Here is a 22,820-nt window from a genome sequence, read left to right as displayed (position 1 = left end):
CGCGCCTGCTTTAGGGATGTGCTATTTCGATTAGATATCGATATTCATAAAATTAAATCAAATTCGTACTGGGGCTTTATTTTTACATTCCTCTTTCAAGTTTTGGTTAAATTTTATAAGTGAGTTTTCTATAGCGATGTCAGTATTTTAAAATTCTTATTCCATATTTTATATATTTCCTTTATGAAAGGCATTTTTGGCATTAACTATAGAATAGTAATGAAAATCACAGTTTTCACTTGTACAATATGGCGCCTTTGTTAAGGCAGAACTTTGTACAAAAGAAAAACATCAATCGCAACACGCCGCAATATTACAGACAGTAATTATAATACTTTTTAAGCTTTATTTTCACTAAAATTCTACAATTTTTCATTCATAGTAAAATATATTTTTTTAACATGAGAAAATATCCAACTAGTGTACTAAAATATGAAACTTGTACGTTTGCTGTTAGAATTTTATTTTAAGCTATGGGCAGATGATTGAAATTTCAAAAATCGTGTTTAAAATTTGAATAAAAACAAATTTTTCGTGAAAACAGCGGCGGAGTCTGTGAGAGCGTTTTTTTTTTTTTTTAAATTACCCAAAATTTCTTAAATATATTCCATCTTTTTGAAGTCGAGAGACAAAATTTCAACAATCACTTAAAACAATGACACTTTATCGACGCACTTCTCATCCCTTCGAGCCGCGCCGTAGCCGTCTACGCGTTATCTCTACGACCCTTCCGTAGACCCCTCTACGACTCGCTACGCTCTAAGCATAATATTTCGAATTCGTAGCACGATAAAAGGGGTTTTCTTTAATTTATTTGCTGCTTTATTAAACGGGTGGAGTGTAATTAAACCTGTTTGAAACTCTATTATAGTTTCTTGTATACAGTTTTATCGGAATTTGTAAGAGACCAAGAATTTGGTACCCATTGAAATACTTTAAAGTTCAATATTATGTATTTTTTATTATATTGTAACAACTACAGTCATAACTCATAAGTAAATACAATAAATTCAAAATACAAACCTTTCTACTTTTCAAAATGGTGTTAATACATTTAGCACAAATGCGATGAAAACGTACAATTCAAACCATTATTTATGATAATGTTCACGATAGTTTGTAAATTATTTACATTTAATTCCTCGTTGAAATTATTAAATTGTAACGAAGCGTGAAATTGTATGACGTATAGTACGTATAATACGAACAGGTAATATAAACTGACGCGTTATTATTTCATGTGATTTATTCACACACGTTTACTTTTTTTAGATTTCTCAAAGAAAAATTTACGTAAATAAGTAGGTAACAAAGTTTTAACTTGCTTCTTTCGCCCACTTTCTTCATAAATGTATCTCATTATAGCTTACTTATTTGTTCCACGCGTTTCAATAATTTATTAATCCCATAAAACACAAGTAAATATCCCACATTTCAATAACTGAATATTCCACATGAAACTCAGTAAACTAAACATTAATACATAATGTTAACTCACGTTCGAAGAAGAACACCAGCCTGGAGGCATGAAATAATGAGCTGAGAGGGAAACGGGAATAACTTGACGGTCAATAGATTCAAATACTTTCCTACAGATAGACAAAAGGACAGAATATGGAATGAGCTGGCTTCCTAACTTATGGAGGTATAGAGACCATTTTCGTTTGTTTTCTTTAATCATTTAATTATGTAACTCGCCACTTCAGGATAAAATGAATAGGCCAATTCTTATTACGCGTTAAAAATGATGACTTGCGCAGTTGAAGTACCATTTTGAAATTGTACGGAATATTGAGAAAGTTACTAAACTTAAAACTAAAGCTGTATTAAAGCGCTAATTCAAACTCAAAAATGATGCAATGATTGTTAATGATTTGCAAGTAAAAAAAATACTATTCATTCGAAGAATAGACATAACCATCGATACCCATTTTTAAGTCACTTTGTCATTGTTGTATTCTTTGACTGCTTACTAGTTACTACACAATTAAAACATCTGTAGCATAATGAATGATTTGAGAATGGTAAAATAGCCATGTTTTGTATTATCCTCTATTCCTTTCTTGATAATCCCCAATTCATTTTAGAGACTTAACGTACAACTATGTCTACATCCTTTATACAGGTAAGACAGTCCCTTGCCCTGACTTTAGCTGGGATAAAAATAAAATATAGGTCAAGGTACATATCAAGAATAGTGTATTTGTCTTCTTATGAAACAATTTTCAAAATCACTGCTTTTGAGTTTATTAATTACAGATATACCTATAATCATAATTAACTCGTATATCAAAACACTGTATTTGTCTTCAAAATCAGTCTTCAAAAAAATTTCAAAATCGATACACTACATTTGAGTTTGTTAATCTATAATATATATTATAAAGGCGAAAGTTTGTATGGATGTATGGATGTATGGATGTTTGTTACTCTTTCACGTAAAAACTACTGAACCGATTACAATGAAATTTAGCACACATATAGAGGGTAACTTGGATTAACACATAGGATAGTTTTTATCCCGGAAATTACACGGGAACGGGAACTATGCGGGTTTTCCTTTGCAAACGCGGGCGAAGCCGCGGGCGGAAATCTAGTTACGAATATACCAAAAACCAAAATTTTCCTCTCTTACATTCATTTTAGCCAGTACCTACTTATGTCTGATCCTCACGCTACCATAGCAACAAGAAATATTTCTCCGCACCGTTCGTACTTACGCAGCCGTCGTTGATCTAGATGTTTCGATACAATAGAAAAGAATACATTATAAGTATGGCATCCTTCACGTAAAAAAAACTAAGTATAACTCCACCGTATAAAAAGATAGATATTACATTAGAAACAAAAAATACGGGTAGAGTTATTTGTTAAATATTAGTAGGTACTATTGAAGAGTACTTTTCTCACACCCGAAATCAAATAACTGTTTGATTTTCAATTTCATTGCCTTCCACACCTCAGTACTTGTAACAACTAGATATGCAAAGAACACAGTCTACAGTTGGCACATTTTTGTAACAGTTTGCCAAATGAAGTGATACACACAGAATGTAGAACATTATGCAGCATTACAGCTTATTTAGTCGGCTGGAGCCACGAAAACAGCGCATTGGGTTGTGCAACAAATATTGAATTCTAAACAAAAATGTAAAACATGCCAACCCACACCACAATTTTAGTGAGTTTATAAAGTAATTCAACATTTACTTTTAATAATTTTAGTAACATTTTTACATAAAAGAGAGTTACATAATGACAACATTAAGTCATTTTTTTATAGTAATTGAAATAATTTTTCAACCACCACCCAAACACAATAATACAAACAAAATACCCAACCGTCTATTGTATCCAAACCTGCCATCGTTCATTTTCTGTAGATACTTTTTCAGTTTTTAATATTAAGTTCCTCCGTTATATAGTTTCATGGCCATATTTCACAACAGGTGTAAACCCCGCGCTCCGCTCGTAAACGTTTACCATAAAAACATTCATAAACCCACACACATGCACATACACGCAAACAAATAAAGAACGAATATAATCATTATTGATCTTTATTACCATTCCTGAACGTTACCATAAATTTTCTTGTGTGACTAGTTTTGACGTTCGGTTTTACTCTTTATATGACAATCGTATAAAACACAATTATACTTATAATTAAGGCCATTTTCTGGCGTGTTTAACTGTATTTCATCCACATAGTTCACACATAGGTATATATTATGTATATGGTAGTTTTCGTATCACAATGAAGATTATTTTATCAACTTCTGTTTTATACCAACCTGCTGTGGATCACAGAAGAGACTTGCTATAACTCAGAGACGTGTTGGAAGATAATGCAGTAGAACTCATATTTTCCGCTAGATTAAGATGTAACTAGGAGATGAAGACGCTTAATTAAAATCAGTCACAGATGTTTTCACACAACACATGAACGAAGCGTCTGTGGTGAAAATTGGGCTTAAAATGAGTTTATTATTAAATAATTTGTTCATTGCATTATATTTTTCAGTTGAGACGAATCCGAACTACATAATATCGTCTGATGTAATAGTTTGGTAAAACCGTATAGAGTAGTGATAAAACAAAAACAAGCATGCATAATAGTAAAGTAAAACCAAATTACCATCCTTTTATGAAAAGCCCGAACCAGCTTTTACAATGAAACTGTGTTACATACAATAACCATTGAAAATAAACATTGCTTCAAGCAATTATTTTGACAGAAAACAAAATGGTGGATATCAATTAATTGGCAACACTCCGGAGATTAACGCAAGAGATTAATTGCACCCCCCGGGAACCGACTCGCAGATACGTTTTATGGGCCGTTTGTTAATTTTTTAAAGTACTGTTTAAATACAATGCCCAGTTTGTGGATTTATGGTATTTTTTAGATAACACGGAATGTAAATTTTGCGGATATATAAAGTACTAGCTTACCGCCCACGGCTTCGCCCGCTTTGTCTAAAACCTAATAAATTAATATACTTAAACCTTCCTCTTGAATAAAAAAAACCGCATCAAAATCCGTTGCGTAATTTTTAAGATTTAAGCATACAAAGGGACATAGGAACAGATAAAGCGACTTTGTTTTATACTATGTGTGAAGAACGACTTTCATGTCCATAAATTGATATATTATTACGTAAAATAAGAGTAATTTTATGCCTGAAATTAGTACGTTTTTCGAAATTATTTAAGTTTCTGTGTACGTATGAAAGTTGCTGGGTAAAATCCTTCACATATGTACTGAAATATATTTGTATTTAGACAGCTAATCCTATCTAGATATTTGTAAACAGCATCACCACGTAATCACCTAATAATTGTCTCCTTTCGAATTCAATTTATTCTGTAGCAAGCCTTATTTAGATTCCTTCATTCAGGTTCAGTGTTGCTTGAACAAATCCGTATTACGAAGCGCTGAATATCACGGGATTTCCTTTCATTAGATTAGAAAAATGTAATAAAGTTAGCAACTTGTATTGGATGTAGGTACCTAAGGTTCAGCTGACGGACGGGCAACTCTTTGTTCCCTTTTACTGTTTAGTCTTTTTTTCGTTATTTTATAAAGGAAATGTGTATATTGATATGTTTCTTATAAAATTAAGAAAAACAAAGACAATTTGGGATGAATCATATAAAAATTATTTTTCAGTATAGAAAAAAATGTTATGAAACTTAACTTCCAATTTTAACATGTATTTCATACGACTTTAAATTATTTTTCAAATAGTTAAAAACGTTGATAAATTCACGCAAAATTTTATTGAATTAAACAGAACACAAAAAAGCTGTTATACATATACCTACTTACCATTCAACATCAAAATATAAAAAAGGTTTCACAATGGCATAAACACCATTTCCAAATTACGCTCTCATTACCGCCACGGTTAAGGACATAATAGCGGCTTTCGACTTTATTCCCCAAACTATTCACGTCTAAAATGTAATTTGTCAACGAGTCGAAAATCTCGAGGGTAATTATAATTCCATCAATCTTCCGACACAAAAAAGTAAAACTACCTTTTGGTACGCGATGCCCGAAGTGATGTTGCTGTGTTCGGACGCATGTTTTTTTTTTTTTTAATTTTTCATGTATTATTTTGTAATATTTAACATTTTAATACTAGTGTTCATATCTTATAATGGCTTATGAGATGTGATTCATATTTCGTTTTCTTAAAAAAAATCTAATATAATTGGAATTTAAATTTGTCAAAATATAATATATTGTATAATATGAATAAAAAAGAAACTAAATCACAGTACATGCATAATAAATAAATACAAATAATACCCCACATAACACCAATAAATGTTTTCTTAGTATCGAAACTTCTTCAAATCCAAATACTTATCTACTATAGGACAGTTACAACTTACAATAGAACACGCCATCTCTTGGTCGTTCACTCAATTGCATAATATAAGTCCCAATGCACACACCAAAATAGACGTCTTAACACCACCATAATAATATAATAGTAAAGTACCTAATATTCTTATACACAGCATTCATTTCGCAATTTTCCTGTGCCCATAATCTCACACTTATAAAATAAACACGTACCTTTTCCATGTAGTTGCTGTCTGTTCTCCGTGCCCTTCAGACTCTCAGCAGTGTGCAGCAGTTCGTCCAACTGGGGTTTTTTCTGCTCCAACTCCCGGAGTACACCCTGGACATTAATATTAAAACTATAATTAATAAAAAAATCTATTACCTAAGTCTGAGAGTTAGTAGTATTTAAACATACGTCTTGTTTTATTATTGTGACCCATCCACTCTTTTAATTTTATATGAACTTGAATTGAATATAAATATATCATCATTCAAGATTCCGGAAATAAATGCTGCTCTAGCAAAATCGAGCAAAATCTTTAAAAATCATGTTTTCAAAACGCATACCGTCACGTCACGTCACGTCACGTGACGTCAAATCACATCACATCACGTCACGTCACGTCACGTCAATTCACATATTGACGGCTCTACTTTGTAGACACTGCGTTCCGAATTAAATAATTATTTCTACATATTGTTAAACGTACATTTGAGTTTTAGTTTCAGTTTAATTAATATGAGTTAAGAAGGTATTGAAATATGTTAATTTTGCAATTTTTATATAAGTAGGAAGACAGAGTAGTACATTTTGTTCAACCGTTCAAAGCCAATATAAGGCAATTTCAACACTAATAATATCCTTAACAAAACAAAATATAAAATATTCTCGTAGCTCTCTGTATCAACTATCAACATCGCATGAATAAATAAATGGTAAGAAAATAAATGAGCACACAGGTAGCTTTTCCTAGAAATAATATTGGATTGGCGGAAAAATACCGTCTCGTAAGTAATTTGCTTGGATCGATACAGCCTACTTATCTCGAACAATCGCCCGGAGGCTCCGGGGCTCCGGAATATTTCTACACGATATACCTACATTCGCACTGTTGCTTCACGAAGAAAGATATTTGAGAAACGGAGAAAGTCTTCGGCGATTCGATTAATCGATATTAATTTTCGTCGATGGTTTAAGAAAACAATAATGATGCGTACTCTGAAATTATTATCGTTCAATGCGTATTTTTTAAATAAATAAATCTGAAATCATCTAAGCTAAAATCTGATGAAATATTGTTAATTTATAAATTATAATATTATTAACAGTGTGCATTGTTTTGACAATATTATTCTTTATAAAATTTGACTATTTTTAAACACATCCTAAAAAATTGCGTGATTTTTTTTTTCTTAAAGTTGGATTGAATTCGAAGATTTCATTATTTCTGTGCCTAATAATTACCCAAATAACGTTTCTAAACCCGTAGTGCGCAAACAGACGCCAGTAAAATGATAACAGCGCTGCGCGGGTTTTAACGAAACGAATTTATTTGACCGTAAAATTTATATAACAATATTTGATCTGACCGGACGGACTAATAAAATATTATATCGTTCTACTTTTATACTTTTATTTGATAGAAGGAAAATTCGGAAAGGATAATTGAAGAGATTAAAAGGGATACTAGTTCAATATAAACAATGTACTTCAGTAGGTATATAATATATAAAACGTCTCTATCTAGTTGAAATAAACATATTATGTACATAAGGTTTTTAAAGCTTTTTTTCCAATCAACAGAATACGTCTTGTCAAAATAAAGTCATGCAGACAGATTACTTATGCAGATTTTTTTAGCGAACTACAAGCGAAGTAACGGTTAACGAGTAGTAGTAAATTAATGTTATATCGATTCAAGTGCTTCTAGAAGTAGTCTAATCGATTGAATATAATATAAGAATATGCTTCAGTTCAGGCCTTACACTCTGTGAGAAAAAAATTACAGAACATCAAATACTCCACTACAACGTATCTCTAAAGTATATAATATATATCTTATGTATGTATCTAAAGACATGTTGCCCTCACAGGCGCTGATTGCAAGCCTCGCTTACGGTCACCACGCGTAATAAAGTCACCCAATAAAGTCGATCTTGTGCGAATTTCTGGAAATTTCCCGATACCAGAGTCGACTATTTGCGTGGGAACATGTCTAATATTGTGCGTATAGTAAACCCCATTTAATTTCTGATAAATATTATTTAAATATGTGAAGAATGAGAAGAATAAACATCACTAGAGATATTAAGTATTAACCTAATAAAAATAATACGCCTAAATTTTAGGCGTATTAAATTCATGTTTCAACCCGGTTTTTAGTTATCACCATAATAAACGAACCAAGAAATTATAGCGGCTGGATGTAATGCTGATGCTGATTACCTAATAACATAATTTATTAAAAAATTCAAAGATCTACATAATTTATAATCCTCATTCCTCATAGCTTTAACACTGGGCGTTTTTCACATGAATAAAGACTAAGTATATTATATTCTATGCCTGACTTTAATCTAGCTACACATAAATATTTCAGCGAAATCTCATTTAGTTATTCAGAAAAAACCATACATCACATCAAACAAACAAAACCATTTTACAGCCTCAGTCTATAGGTAATATTATGTTAGCAAATGATAAAAATAGTTCATATAACATTACTCCACTTAACCACAGTAAAAGAAGGTTAAAATTAAAATTACGACTGAGCTTATAAAAAATTCAATTAATTTACGAACAAAGCTCTTCTTAATGAGGTTACGATGTGAAAGCTCTCTCTTGCCCGTGAATGCAACAAAAACTGTTTTAATTCTCACTTGCAAGTTATTTATTTTCGTTTCTTACTGTATTTTGTACTTAAAGACATATCTGTACAACATGAATTCCAAATATGCCATTAGTGGAAGAAATTATACGATTTCAATGTTCTGGCTGTGTTTATTTTGATAAAAATGTATTTCAATACTTAACGTTTCAAATATTTATTAATTAATTTATATACTGACCTATCATTTTGTAAATAAATTGCATGTGAAGGAAACACTCAAACATTTATTTATTTCATTAGACTTCTTCTAGAAGCACGTTTGAGTCGTCATAACATAGTTTTCCGTTTACCACCGATTCGGAAATCAGTCTATGGAGAAGAACCGGCAAGAAATTCAGTAGTTGAAATCGGTATTTTCAAGCGCAGTCACGGTTAACAGCTTGTATATATTTCAACTTACGTGCATAGTGCATATAGACGACAATTTCCTGTTCACTCCAAACTGCATTTCCCGCAAATTACATGCGAAGCACTCTTTGAAAATCCTTTTTGTTGCAATACATTCGTTTCGAAATACTATATTCATATTATATGGAGGTATACAACAAATTTCTATGTGAGAATTCTAATATTCCTATGTTAGAGTTAGACCGCATCTCCGCTCTCGGAGTAAAAGCGTAGAAAGTGACTAATATAGATAATCTATATCTATTCGATATCTCTATTGAACCCACAATGATTGTCCTGTATTTTTATAAGATAACTAGATTTCCGCCCGCGGCTTCGCCCGCGTTTGCAAAGGAAAACCCGCATAGTTCCCGTTCCCGTGGGATTTCCGGGATAAAAACTACCCTATGTGTTAATCCAAGTTACCTTCTATATGTGTGCTAAATTTCATTGTAATCGGTTCAGTAGTTTTTACGTGAAAGAGTAACAAACATCCATACATCCATACAAACTTTCGCATTTATAATATTAGTAGAAAGTACAAATACTTAGCTCATTATTATTTCTCTCTCCATAATACACGGGTATCGCCGTAAGGATGTTCTAATTATTGTCCATACAATTATAGAAGTTTACAAGTAAAATTCAACGCAAGATATTTTTTCATTTTTCATTTTATCAATATATATTTAATTATCCTAACTTTTAATATATTATAATATATAATATATCCCCGCAGGGCACCTTGTGGCGAGGTGTCGGGGAGTAGCGACCCCGCGGAAACCGAGCGCTCCCGGGGGAGGTCCCTGTCCTCACCTCTGGGCTGTCCCGGTGGCAGTTCGGAGTGAACAATGACGAGGTTCAGGATCCCCTACCTCTGGCTTGCCTTTGTTGGCCGTACAGAGTGGAGCCGCTAGAGCTATATGCTCGGGGGTGGAAGTGTCTAATGGCGTAATAGCGGGGAAACCCGCTCCGGGCCCGCGGGCCCGCGATGGTGAAACCGGTGCCGCACTTCTCTACACCCCCAGCCGTTCAGCTGATGTTGCCCCCTTGTTGCCATTATCGGTAACCTTTTTGAGAGCCCATCAACCGAACTGGCGAGTCACCGTCTGCCATAATTTTCAATTTTTAATATTGAAAAGGCAGACAGTTGGAGAGCAGTGTTGGCTCAGTGGTGAGACCTCGGACTTCGAATCGATAAGTCCGGGGTTCGAGACCAGGCGAGCGCGCAGGAATTAAATTGATTTTTCAATTTATCTGCGCATGTTGTAACATCACCACTGCTCGAACGGTGAAGGAAAACATCGTGAGGAAACCGACATGTCGAAGAATTAAAAAGTTCGACGACATGTGTCATCCGCCAACACGCACTGGGCCAGCGCGGTGGATTATGGCCTGTACCCTCATAGGAGGCCCGTGTCCCAGCAGTGGGAACGTTTATGGGCTGATGATGATAATGATGAAAGGCAGACGTCCATAGTCCCCATAGACCCAATATACCAGTCCATCTAACACCCCCTTCCATAACCCAGTTTTATTCATTTCCATTTTTCTGCAATAGTCCTACATTGGCTTCGGACTGCCCAGGGCTGTATCTCTATAGTGCAGCCATGGGCAGGCTGCGGCTGGTGTCCCACAACACATTAAATTCTCTAAAGGGCCTCTGCGTGTTGGACCTGTGACCCCACGTAAGCCTTCCAAAGGACCGGGTATCATCCTTACGGCGATACCCGTGTATTATGGAGAGAGATATAATATATTATGCCAAGTTAATAAAACGAGTTGTAAAAGTCGATGCTCCTGTAAATACATCCGCAAATCATTTCGCACGTCCACCCTTAACCGTGGCCGTGAGCGGACTGAAAAATTTACAACACAATCAAGATTGAGTACTACAAGCGTGTGTCATGTTACAGGTTGCCTAGCAACCGCCCGGCTTACTGTGAGCTGCATTGCGCATGCGTGAAAGTGGTGGGGGTGTAGTGATGTGTAAGTGTAAATTTGTCGATAAAAATGTTTATTTTTTATTATATACAAATTTATAAATAAAATCTATAAAAATGATATACGTATTGAGCATTACTATATACATTGTAATATATATTGTAATGATATACGTATTGTACTATCTCCTCTAGCTGTTAATCCATAAGATATTTTAAAAATTAAAATGTATGTAGTATCTAAATTTGAATTTTATGATATGGCGTGAAAAACAAATTATTATTATTAATAATACTTAATAAAGTGAAACTTTTATTACGTCGTCTCGAACTTTTTCGTCTGTGTTGCATGTCGCACGACGGTCGGCCGCAAAGTAGGGATAAATAGTTGCCTATGATGTAACAAAATTTTCAATTTTAAAATACTTTTTTTCTGAATAATATAATGTTTCTACCAAATTATAAAATATGCATGTTACCTTTAAAAATATTTGTGTTAGATTTTCTTAACCAGATCTCTGTTTTTATGATACATTTAAATTTGTTTATAATAGGCTATTGTTTAGTAGTATAACATATAGTATTGTATCAGTGAAAATTTAGGAACTAAATTAATAAATGGCATTAACTAACTAAATCAAAAAAATGTTGTGTTGTTTTATGAAACCACGGTAAAAGTGAAACTTTTTGTCACACTATAGACATTTAACTAAAAATTATCGTATTTATACGATAATTGTCGTACGTATCCTGCGTCACGCGACATGCGCTACACAGACCAAAAAGTTTGAGACGATGTAACAAAAGTTTCACTTTAAAAATATTTAATTCGTTCAATTTCCACAAGTTTTGAAAAAAACAAATGAATGTTCAAAATAAAATATTTAATCTTTGCATAGTAATATTTAATCTAAGAAATGAAAACATGATAATATCGATGTTTTTGCCATAAACATTTTCATTTACATAATATCACGAGTATCGATAAAACTGTAAGACTTCACTATTCTTCACGCATGCGCAGTAAAGCCCCCATCTTGGTATATAAATCGAGAGAATCTATTATTGGGCTCAGCAAGAAATATACTACTCACACGGAGAGTAATATATTTCTTGCCGCACACATAAATTGAATACCGTACTAAACAACCATTTCAAAAATGTGTTACTTGCCCACTTTTTGACAGTTTTTAGGTGATATCCTGTATATATATTATTGTGTAAGTAATACTTTATTGGACGGATAAGATTTAACCGAGGATTGGCAAATCAGCCCTAAATACAAAATGTATAACATAGAAAATGGATTCTAAAGAATTTCTAATGATGATGAAAAAGCTGTATATAAACTCGAACCGGAAAAGCTTTTGTTACAAAGAGTCGATGAAGACAGGGAAAAATTACAAGAATAATATTGTTATATGGAAAGTGTGAACGTTTTTTATTATTACGAAGAAATAAAATGTTTTTGTTCATCTTTAGGATAAAGGCAGGGATTTTATTAACTTAAGTATATAATAAAGAAATCCTTGTCCTATTTTTTTTCATACAATATAATAAAAAAAAGACATAAGGTTGAGTGTGAGTGTGAATATCGATTTCTGTTTCGGTTTTAGTTTCAATTGTATATTTAATTGTTGTGATTGAGTTTAAGTTAAGTTTAAGGTTGACTTTAAATTGTTAAAATACAGCGTACCTGTACAGTATCCGTGTGAAATGCCATATCGTGGTACGGAACCCCACTAATTTCCATTCGAGTCACGTCTGTCTCATAAGGATCGATGGAGATCCCTCGCAAATAATAAGATTTGTATTACGGTCGTCGGGATAATGTATTATTTTGCGTTACTTTTAATAGAACTGCCAATTTTTTTCCGATACCACTTGGCTTTTTGCGATATTTTTCAACGCGTATTTTTACTGTGTATACTAAAATTTCTCTGTCTGTTTGTAATGGATTTACGTCAAAAAAACATACTGAAAAATACCAGATACTTTTTGTTACCTACCAAAAAAAAGATTCCGACGATTTGAGAACATCCTTTTTTGAAGTTGGTTAAAAAGTGCGGGTGAAAGGATAAAATATGAGATGCATTTTTTTATGGAGAATAGCTGTCGCCTGATAATGTGAAGTGCACTCGAGCGAATCCGCGGGCGGAAAGCTATAGCTAGCGTAAAATATTACACTTAGGAAAATAATCTTCTTATTCCCTTAAAATAATATTATATTTTAAGCTGATTTATTTTAGTGAACATTTTCAATAAGTCGTAATTTGTTTATTGTTTAACTTATTTAAGCAAAACATCGTTCTTTTCATAGTTCTTTCATAGATAGTACCTAATATAATAACCACGTTCTTTACCTCTCAAATAATGCTCTATAAAAAAGTACAACACAGCAATGTTTACAAATTATATAACAAACGTCTTGTGTGTTTTGTTATCTGTCTTTATTGCATGTCGCATCACGATTTTATGATTTTTGTCTGTAGGCATAAGTTACTTTTTACTGCGTTAAAAGGTCGCAACTCTTCAGACTACGCAATCGCAGCCACGGGTAGAAAGCATGCCCCAAGCGTTAAAAGTTCTCCTATTTTCTAACTATGCGAGAGAAGTCGCGTATGTTAAGGTAGTAATCTATATAAAAAGTCTAACCTTCTGTTTGTCGAGCTGCTGCAGAATGTCGTCTACGTCGCCCACGGCGACCGGCTGCGCTCGCAACATATCCACTTCCACGGACACCCAGTCACGGATCTGTGTGTAAATATATTATGTGTAAACCTAAATTACAATAGATAAAATCCAAATTCTACTTTTTGGTAGTGAAATAATATTTTGAAGAGGAAAATTCTAGAATTGTTTTTAAATTAATTCAATCATCAATGTACCCTATTGATGTAGATTATGAATTAGTTACATGTTTAGGTATATTATTATGTTCTCTAATTTCGAATAGAACGAAGCAGGGAAAAAGCAATATTCCACGAACATAATAAATATTCTATAATTCGCACGTATTCTTGCATTTTAAGCTTCATTTCATGACCATACTAAAAGGACTGGAATTGAATTTAAGTACATAAAGTCTGTGCTATAAAATGTTACGTCGAAGTAATTACATATTTAAAGCAAAAAAAGGAGAAAGCCAATAAGATTTAATATTTTAAAACCCGGCCGAAATCTTATTTAGTTTATGATCTGAAATTACTCATGTAAGCATAAGGTATTGTTTGTGGAGGAATTCCACCTTCCTTCCTCCACAGTGAGAGAATACGCAAAATCCTTTTAAAATCTCATTTCATTTTTCAAAACCATGAAACTTTATTTTAACTCAAAATAATATAATCGACAGCAATATCGTCCCAATCTAACCACGAAACTCGCAAATATCTTAATCAACAAGAGCGAAATCGTCCACAGTTGGGCTCCTCGAGTCCCGCAGTTTCGGCGGCAATATCGGCCGGAACAATATTCTGTATCGGCCACACAGATCGATCGGACGGATCCCGATACTGATTTATACAACAAGTTTTTGGTGTCGTGATATACAGTTACGAGATGTTGCGGGGAACGCTACGGTTATGGGATTGCGTGTGAAATAAATTAGTTAGGTTACGAGGTTCAGTGTTTAGCTCCATCTATCTCACATTTTATTCTTCAACAAAGAAGGTGACTTTATTATTAGTACTACATATTATAATGTGATTCCTCATTTCAAATCATATAAATGGTAACTTATATTATGCAACTTATACATGTGGTGTTTAGTTGTTATTTCCTACTGTTCATAAGAAAACCGACATTTCATATAATTGCATGGTAAAATTAAAACTTAGCTTAGAATTTCTGTTTGCAACATCCATTTAAATTATTAACATGTAAAGAGCGCTTCTTACGAAAATACGAACGTAATTTAATTTTTTACAAGTTTATGTAAGCATCTACATCATACATTTATTCAATTTAAAAAATAAAATAAACCACACTATTCTTCTCACTATGAATACTTTACTAAAACCTTTGAATTCAACAGATTCACAGATATAACTAGAACACGAAACAAAAGCCATGAAAGTAAATAACACCCAATCCCGAAGGTTGAGAACGGTTCGCTACAGTTCGATCTACATAAACCCTTTACTGACCGAAACCTTCCCGTAACAATATAGGCCGAAACAATATTCATTGGAACACAACACCTAACCCCGCATTGTGACATTCTCTGCAGATTTATGTCGGGTATAACACACTTGTTTGGAAGACTTGAGACGTGGGTACATTCTGTAAACGAAGCTAGTAATGGAAAAGGATAAGAGGTTTTAGTATTGAGAAGATAAACAAAATGTGAAAAATGTTAAAAAGGTACATCTGTATTTTTGGATAAACAATTGTATAAATACAATGTATAATTTAAACTATTCTGAGCACGTATTGATTAAACTACTACGAGCTGTGGTTGCAATAACGTGGTTAAAACAGAAAAATTACATTGTCACTGAATGACGATTTTTAATATTTTTAAATTGAATATGTAAATCATAGCCTTAACATAGCAAACACCACACAAAAAACAGCTTAAATCATGTTAGCAGATTTAAAATAAACCGCCACAATTTACCACCGCGTTTTCGCACCCACTTTCCGCCCGTATGTTTCCACGTCAAGTATATGAGCAGGCTGAATGGTTTCGGGCGGCCATTTCAAGGGTGAAGGTTACGCCATTTCGAAGGTTTCATGGTTTAGATTAAAAATATATTGATAACGGTGCGTCTTTGTTCAGATCTTTGTTACTGTAATATCATTGCTTTGAATATGCTTGTGACCTGGGTTTGTTTGCGGAAATTATTATTATTTTTAGTTTTTTTTATGGATTTCGGTAGGATTCATGTTTATGGTAGAAATAGACTATATTTGTTGCTTTCGTTTATTTTATATTTATTATATCTAAGGACTTTTTATAATGCCCGAAACTATTTTGTAACAGATGTGTTTTAAATTAATAATTAGATTTTACGACGATGTCCGTTTAAAAATTCAATCAAGTATACTACAATTTTGTAACGCCTATAAAACTTACACAAAAGGTTAATTTTCAAACATTAAGATTACCTATTATACAAGTCTGGTGATCGTACTCAAGTCTCTACCATCGTATATCTTAGTACTAAATTTAAAATCAATAAAATGGCACTCTTACAAGAGCCCTCTTGAATTTAAATAGGGTTTAAATCGGGTCCAGCATTTACTGAATAAATCTGAGACTAAGGAATTGAATAAAGACAGGTTTGGGCTTATTGAATTAATTTTATTGGGCCTTTGTTTGGGCTGGTGGCACAATGAGCATTTTTTATAAATATTGTTTTATTTTTGATACAATATATTTTGTAATTTTAGATATTACCTACAAGATTAATGGCGAGTTTCTCGGCTACCTGATAATGTCCCTGATGTCTATCAGACAGATTGTTATTGTGCAGACGAATTTCACATTTACGATAAATTTATCAATGCAACTCAAGAACCTGTTCAAAATAAAATATTTCAAATCTACTGTTTATTACTAGCGAGACTTATATCAACGTTAACATTGTTAAAATGGACTTTCAATTACTACTATGTTCTACAATTCACATGTTTTCTACTTTAATAATATTTTTTTATTTCTTTTCTTTTCAGCCCGGTGTGTCCTAGCCGTTGCCGACCACGAAGGCTCGCCTGACGAAGCGCTCAATTGAATTGTAACACTTGCACCGTTTCGTCGCGTCTTATCTTTTGAATACACAATCCACAATTTTGTAAATCAATTCATTAAATCCCACAAAGTAGAGACATTTTTAACTGTTCTGTTTTTTTTTCTAAAAGTATTTCTCCATAATAAAGCGCTCTTCGAGTGAATTTTTAAGTTAAGTTTATTATTGAATGACAGTATTGTGGTATTGTACTTGCTTCGTTTGTGTAGAGTTTTGTTTTTTTACTTTGTTGTTGTGAAATAAACATATCTATCACTAAAAATATTAGCAATAACAACAAAGTCCAGTAAAATGCATACCTAATGTATAAATTGTACAATATTGTATTTTGAAAAACGCATTTTTCTTTAACAAATAACATACACACTATTCTATGTGATAAAACATAAAAATATATTTGTGTAGCCCATCTTCTTAATTATTACGATATCTTAATTTCTAAAATAATATGATAAAACCTGTCTTCTATAATAAACATATTTCACTGTTTAGTTGATTATGTGTTATCATTAAAACATTTTTCTGTTTACTTATAATTATTTTAGTATGTTCATACAAACCTGCAGAACGCTGGTGTCGAAGTTGGCCAACAGCGCGGCGGGCGAGCCCTGCGACGAGCGCCGCCGCGACCCCACCCGCGCGCTTATATCTGTAACAAAAAACAAATACATTATTTACCTACATACAATAGACTAATTATTTATTTGTTAACTCGACTTCTATAACAGTATGTAAGACACATTATGAACATTAGGTGTATAAAAAATTAGTTTATAATCAATTATAGCACTTTTGAATCGTGATGTCGTTCGGAAGGCAGTTTAAAAATAAACTATTTTATAATATGTTTGTGTGAATTTAGATAAAAAAGGTCTCGTTATTGGAATTTCAATATCTGTAATATTGTGTGTTTTATTTAAGCTCTATCCCATCAACGCTACAGTCACCTATGTCTTTAGCATACCTACCTATTAAAGCCTTCGCCAATAACAATAATCTCATGCAATATCATTTTTAATTATATATTTATGTAGATACTGTCGCATGTGACATGATGATGAACATGCATTTTCTTACAAGTATGCGCTAACTTAACTATCGAAAGTTATAAAATATTATTCATGAAATAACAATTAATTTTATAAATGATGGTTAAATAAGGTTTTCAAAAACATGTCAAATAGAAGATCGATTAGACTAATAATGGGTATGTAAGAAAATAATTAGGCTCCAGTGTTTGTTTTGTCTAAATTTTCTCATCTGTGTAGGTTCCTAAAACTGTTTACTCTGTGTTTTACTCTGTTAACTTTCTATACTAATATTATAAAGCTGAAGAATTTGTTTGTTTGTTTGAATGCCCTAATCTCAGAAACTACTGGTCCGACTTGAAAAATTCTCTCGGTTTTAGATAGCCCGTTTATTGAGGAAGGCTATAGGCTATTTATCATCATACTAAGACCAACAGGAGTGGAGCCACGCGGGTGAAACTGCGCGTCACAGCTAGTATTCAATATAATACTTCTGCGAGAAAAAAATAAGCTACTTGTTATTATAATAAAAACATTCATATAAAATAACACTTAGGAGAGCTCGTTATTTTCGCAGAATTTCATAATGGTTTGAAATAGAAAATGGAAAACCATATTTTCTTACTGATTGGAAAGCTTTTCTGAGAAATCGAGAATCTTTAATCAATCAATATACCTAAATAAAGAAATGATGAGTTATTTTGACGTTTTATGTTAGTTTTGACGACGCGGTTGGCGCAGTGGTAAACTAACTGCCTACTGAGCCGACGGTCCCGGGTTCGATCCCCGGTCAGGGCAAATATTTGTGTGATGAACTCAATTATTTGTTCTTAGGTCTGGGTGTTATTATCTATATATGTATTTATTAAATATTATATTTATCGTCGCCTAGTACCCACAACACAAGCCTTAATTGAGCTTACTGTGGGACTAGGTCGATTTGTGTAATAATGTCCTATAATATTTATTTATTTATTAATATTTATTATTTATTTTTTAAAGTATCTATCAGTATATTAATTATTAATATAAACGCAATCTAATTTAATTAAAAAGCTTTGAAACAATTTTATTGGCAATAATGAAAGCAACGAAATCGTCTTAAAGAGAAATAGTTTCTCGTTTTATTCGCAAAAGTTTCCAAGACTGCGACTCGCGGAACAGAACCCGATGGAATTATGCAAATTAATAGTCGTTTACTTTAAACAGAGTTTAATGTTAAGTACTTCGCTTCCTACATAATGTAAGTTTACTTACTTATGCATTAAATAGAAAGCATTTACATTGGGTTTTCTTGCAAATAAGGTAACAAAAGGTAGAACAGGGAACAAAAAAATTAAAATCTTTAATCTTTCCTTCGGGATTATGTGGCAGATGTATTTCAATACTTTATTATTTTCCATGTACTTTATTATATTCCCAATAAATTGATAGTGAATATTTTAATATATCCTTTAATTTATCCTATATATCGATATAATCCTTGTATTAATTTCTATATAAGGTAAATATGTAATTAAGTGTATTTTAATAAAAAACGATGCAATATCATTCCAATAAAAAGTTTCAATTCGGATCAGCAGTTCGATAAGCCCCTTATTAGCAAGTAAACATACAAATAATTGTTTAATATATACAGTGAGGTAGGTAATAGAAACCGGACATGACCAGAAAGTATACCAGTACTTCCCAGGCGGTAACAAGATTAACCCTTCGACCTCTAATGCGATTGTGATGTCTAATATATTGTATTTCACTGCGCACATACCGCGACTTTCCCCGCAATTTTAACGCTCTTTTATTAGCTTCACCTGTTTGTATGCTATTTCCATTCATATATTTGAAGCTTACTTAACCTCCTGGGGCCTGCGGTCATATATATATTACATAGACAATAAAAAAATATTTGAACGCCATCTTTTGCGTATATGCGGGAATAATACCTCAAATCGATGTAGTGGTATGTCATCCGCTATATTAAACGGTTTTTGGTTTTATAAGTGTCAGTGATTTGAAGTATTCTCATTTCAAAGTTGATGGTGGCTGTGCGACGGTAAACACGTGGTCAGTAATCTTAGATTTCTAGTGGAACCATTAGTATATTGCAGTATATCTTTGTATATCTAATTATAATAGATATGATTTCTGCAACCGCAATAGTTATTTTGTAAGATAAATCTAAAACTTGTGAAAAATATGAATGTTTACTTTTATGTCATACTGGTAGGACATTTGGTCTCAATTCTTGCCAAATTGGTATTGGTTACAAAGACCCCATGTATTACCTATATGACATTCTTTAGTTTATGTTACAGATATTATTATAATTTACAAGGATTATAAGATACTGAGATCTACCAACACCTGGATGAGTCAAATATTGACCTATATGATGGACCTATGGAGTTTCTTGCCGTTTCTTCTCCATAGATACTGCTTTCCGAATCGGTGGTAAATGTTTTTACTGTTATGACGATTCAAAAGTGCTTTTAGAAGAAGTCTAATTGAATAAATAAATGTTTGAGATGAAGATAATCCCCCAAATGATACCGATGAAGCCGCCCAATAACCAGAAATTGATTCTTCTTCCATTCGTCCTATGAGTATGAGTCACGTCAGAATGGAATCGTCACTATGTATGTCATCTTCAGTTGTTGGCAGACCATCTCGGGGACGCACATGACGTGGACCAAGTATTATAAGAGGCTGACCGAGAGGATGGATTAGAAATAAGACCTAGAGGTGGACGTGACAGTATAAATACACCGCCGCGCCAGTGCAAAATACTTGAACTGGCCGTTGCTCACCCTTAAAAATACATATCTTTGAACCAGGGTACAAAAAATTGACACAGAACAATGGATAGAATAATAGATATTTGGATTCAAGTTTAAAAATATATAATAACTAAAAAAACATGTAGTTTTTCTTCATTTTCATAAACTTATTACACTTGGAACTGGGACCCCCTGTAATATATACATGACATAAAGAAAATCCAAGTTTTCCACGAAAGATTTTTTTTTCCATTTTTTTGCATATCTATAATTGCATTAGAACAGATACAGCTAATTTTTATTAAAAAAGAAAGAAAAAAAAATCCTGGGTCTCAGGAGGTTAATTCACTTGAATATATTGTACCCTATACTACTGACTGTATTATTGGTTAATCTAATTGAATAAATTTTGTTTAACTGTATACATTTAGTTTTTTCGATCGAATAAAAACTCCATGTTTTCTTTATAAATTTTTATTCAACCACGCAAAAGCTGTTGATCGGATTTATACAACCTGTCAACCAATCTATAATCCAGATTTGCATAGTTATGTTCAAAAAGTCCGATATAGTTATAAATCAAAGTAACGAAAGCTTTTTTGATATAGCCGTTTATTTTAAATCTCTCCGCGATACAAAGCCGACAAGCCGCAAAGCATTATGGAGGCTCCGGTTAAGCCGTCGCTAATCTGACGAACCCTTCCGCGAATGTAGCTATATCTACATAATCTTATTGACATTCGAAGATATTTCATTTATTTTATTTTTAAAAGAAAATTTAATAAGAAGGCTTCTTATACATGCGCTTTTAAACTGATTTGTTTTACCACCGAGTCAAGTCGAGAGAAGAGACGGCAAGAAACTGTAAGTATTTCTTAATCTTATGAAAATTTCAAATAGTTTTTCGTTACGTACGAACCTAAAGATCTTTTGCAAGAACACATAATATATTGGGTAATTTTCTTGTTGAAGAACGAGAACATTAAAATGCGAAATACGAAAAGGGAAAATGCAAATATTTCAAATCAATACACAGATATTTGAACCGTAATTGTAATATAGACAAGGATAAATAAATCTGCTGCCAAATATTTCTCTATATATCAATTTTCTGATTCAGTGGAATCAGTCATATATTTTGATTTAAAGGATCGATTGTTTTGTTGAAGAATTAAATAAAGAAATACCGACATACTGATACCACAGATTACCTTCTATATAGTTACTATGACGAATACTTGCAACAAGAATACTATAATGAGGTAAAAGTTAAGTAAAACTACATATTTGCTACTGCTGCTATTATCACTTTAAGAGCTAACTCACTGAACCGATTTAAATGACACATCGCTTGTTTAAGTTCAAAGCTCAAACATTTTCAACTTGAAAAATAATACCTAAAAACTCAAAATATGAAATGCAATTCGGCGTGATTTTTTGCAAGAACGAGGAGTACGTGCGAGCAATAAATCAAGTGCATTTAAAATATTATAAAAATTCTGAACATGAGATAACAAATGAAATGTAAAAGTATTTTAAGTCGTTTGGAAGCAAGACTACAGGCCACAGGAATCGCAGGCACGATCCTCATTAGCGCATGTCGGCAGACAAATGCGAAATGCCCTCCTACACTACAGGAGCTCGCTCACGATCTTTCGTATGTGTATAAAACTTTTCTTATCTATAGTCGATCTATACTCGATCTTTAACTCATTTTTATGCTTGCTTTACTTTCCTCCAAATACTAGATATATTTCATCATTTGGAAAAAAGAAACTGGTCAGATGCTCTAGTAGTAATTAAATTATTTTACTAATACTTATTTGTACTAATTAAATGAAAAATATGTCATAATACTGATTATTCTGTTCTATTTGTAAGGCTGTTTTTTAATTTTAAATAATTACAGTACACTTAGACACGTTTCTAAAACTTGCGTGGTAGTTCTATTAACTCGCTTCATCATAGACGAATTCTTAAAAAAACTGATAAAGCACAAACTACATCGACCAGCTCTCGCACTAAGCGGTGCGGAAATTCGACACGGCTAAGTTTCACGCTAGCTGCTCTAAATGTTACATAAACTTGGGTTTATTTATTTATTTGATTTATTTCAGATAATTGCATCCATATAATTGTTAGTATCTTTTTACCTTAAAAACTATGTTAGTATTAAAATTACAC

The 22,820-nt window shown here is 32.7% G+C and overlaps 1 protein-coding gene across 1 annotated transcript in view; it reads right to left on the bottom strand.

Moving 5' to 3' along the window:
• Positions 1-22,820, bottom strand: part of LOC123701008 (dystrophin-like) — a 335,833-nt gene that overhangs the window by 303,614 nt on the left and 9,399 nt on the right. Inside the window, exons 2-4 of the mRNA XM_045648414.1 lie at positions 17,392-17,480; positions 13,737-13,835; positions 6,092-6,197 (exon numbers count right to left, since the gene is read on the bottom strand). Of these exons, the coding sequence (XP_045504370.1) occupies positions 6,092-6,197; positions 13,737-13,835; positions 17,392-17,480 (294 nt within the window). The remainder of the gene's footprint in view (positions 1-6,091; positions 6,198-13,736; positions 13,836-17,391; positions 17,481-22,820) is intronic.

Source organism: Colias croceus, chromosome 20, assembly GCF_905220415.1.
Source record: "Colias croceus chromosome 20, ilColCroc2.1".
Taxonomy (NCBI): Eukaryota; Metazoa; Arthropoda; class Insecta; order Lepidoptera; family Pieridae; genus Colias; species Colias croceus.
Note: the sequence above shows the minus strand (reverse complement) of the source record. Positions and strands in the feature narration are given on the sequence as shown.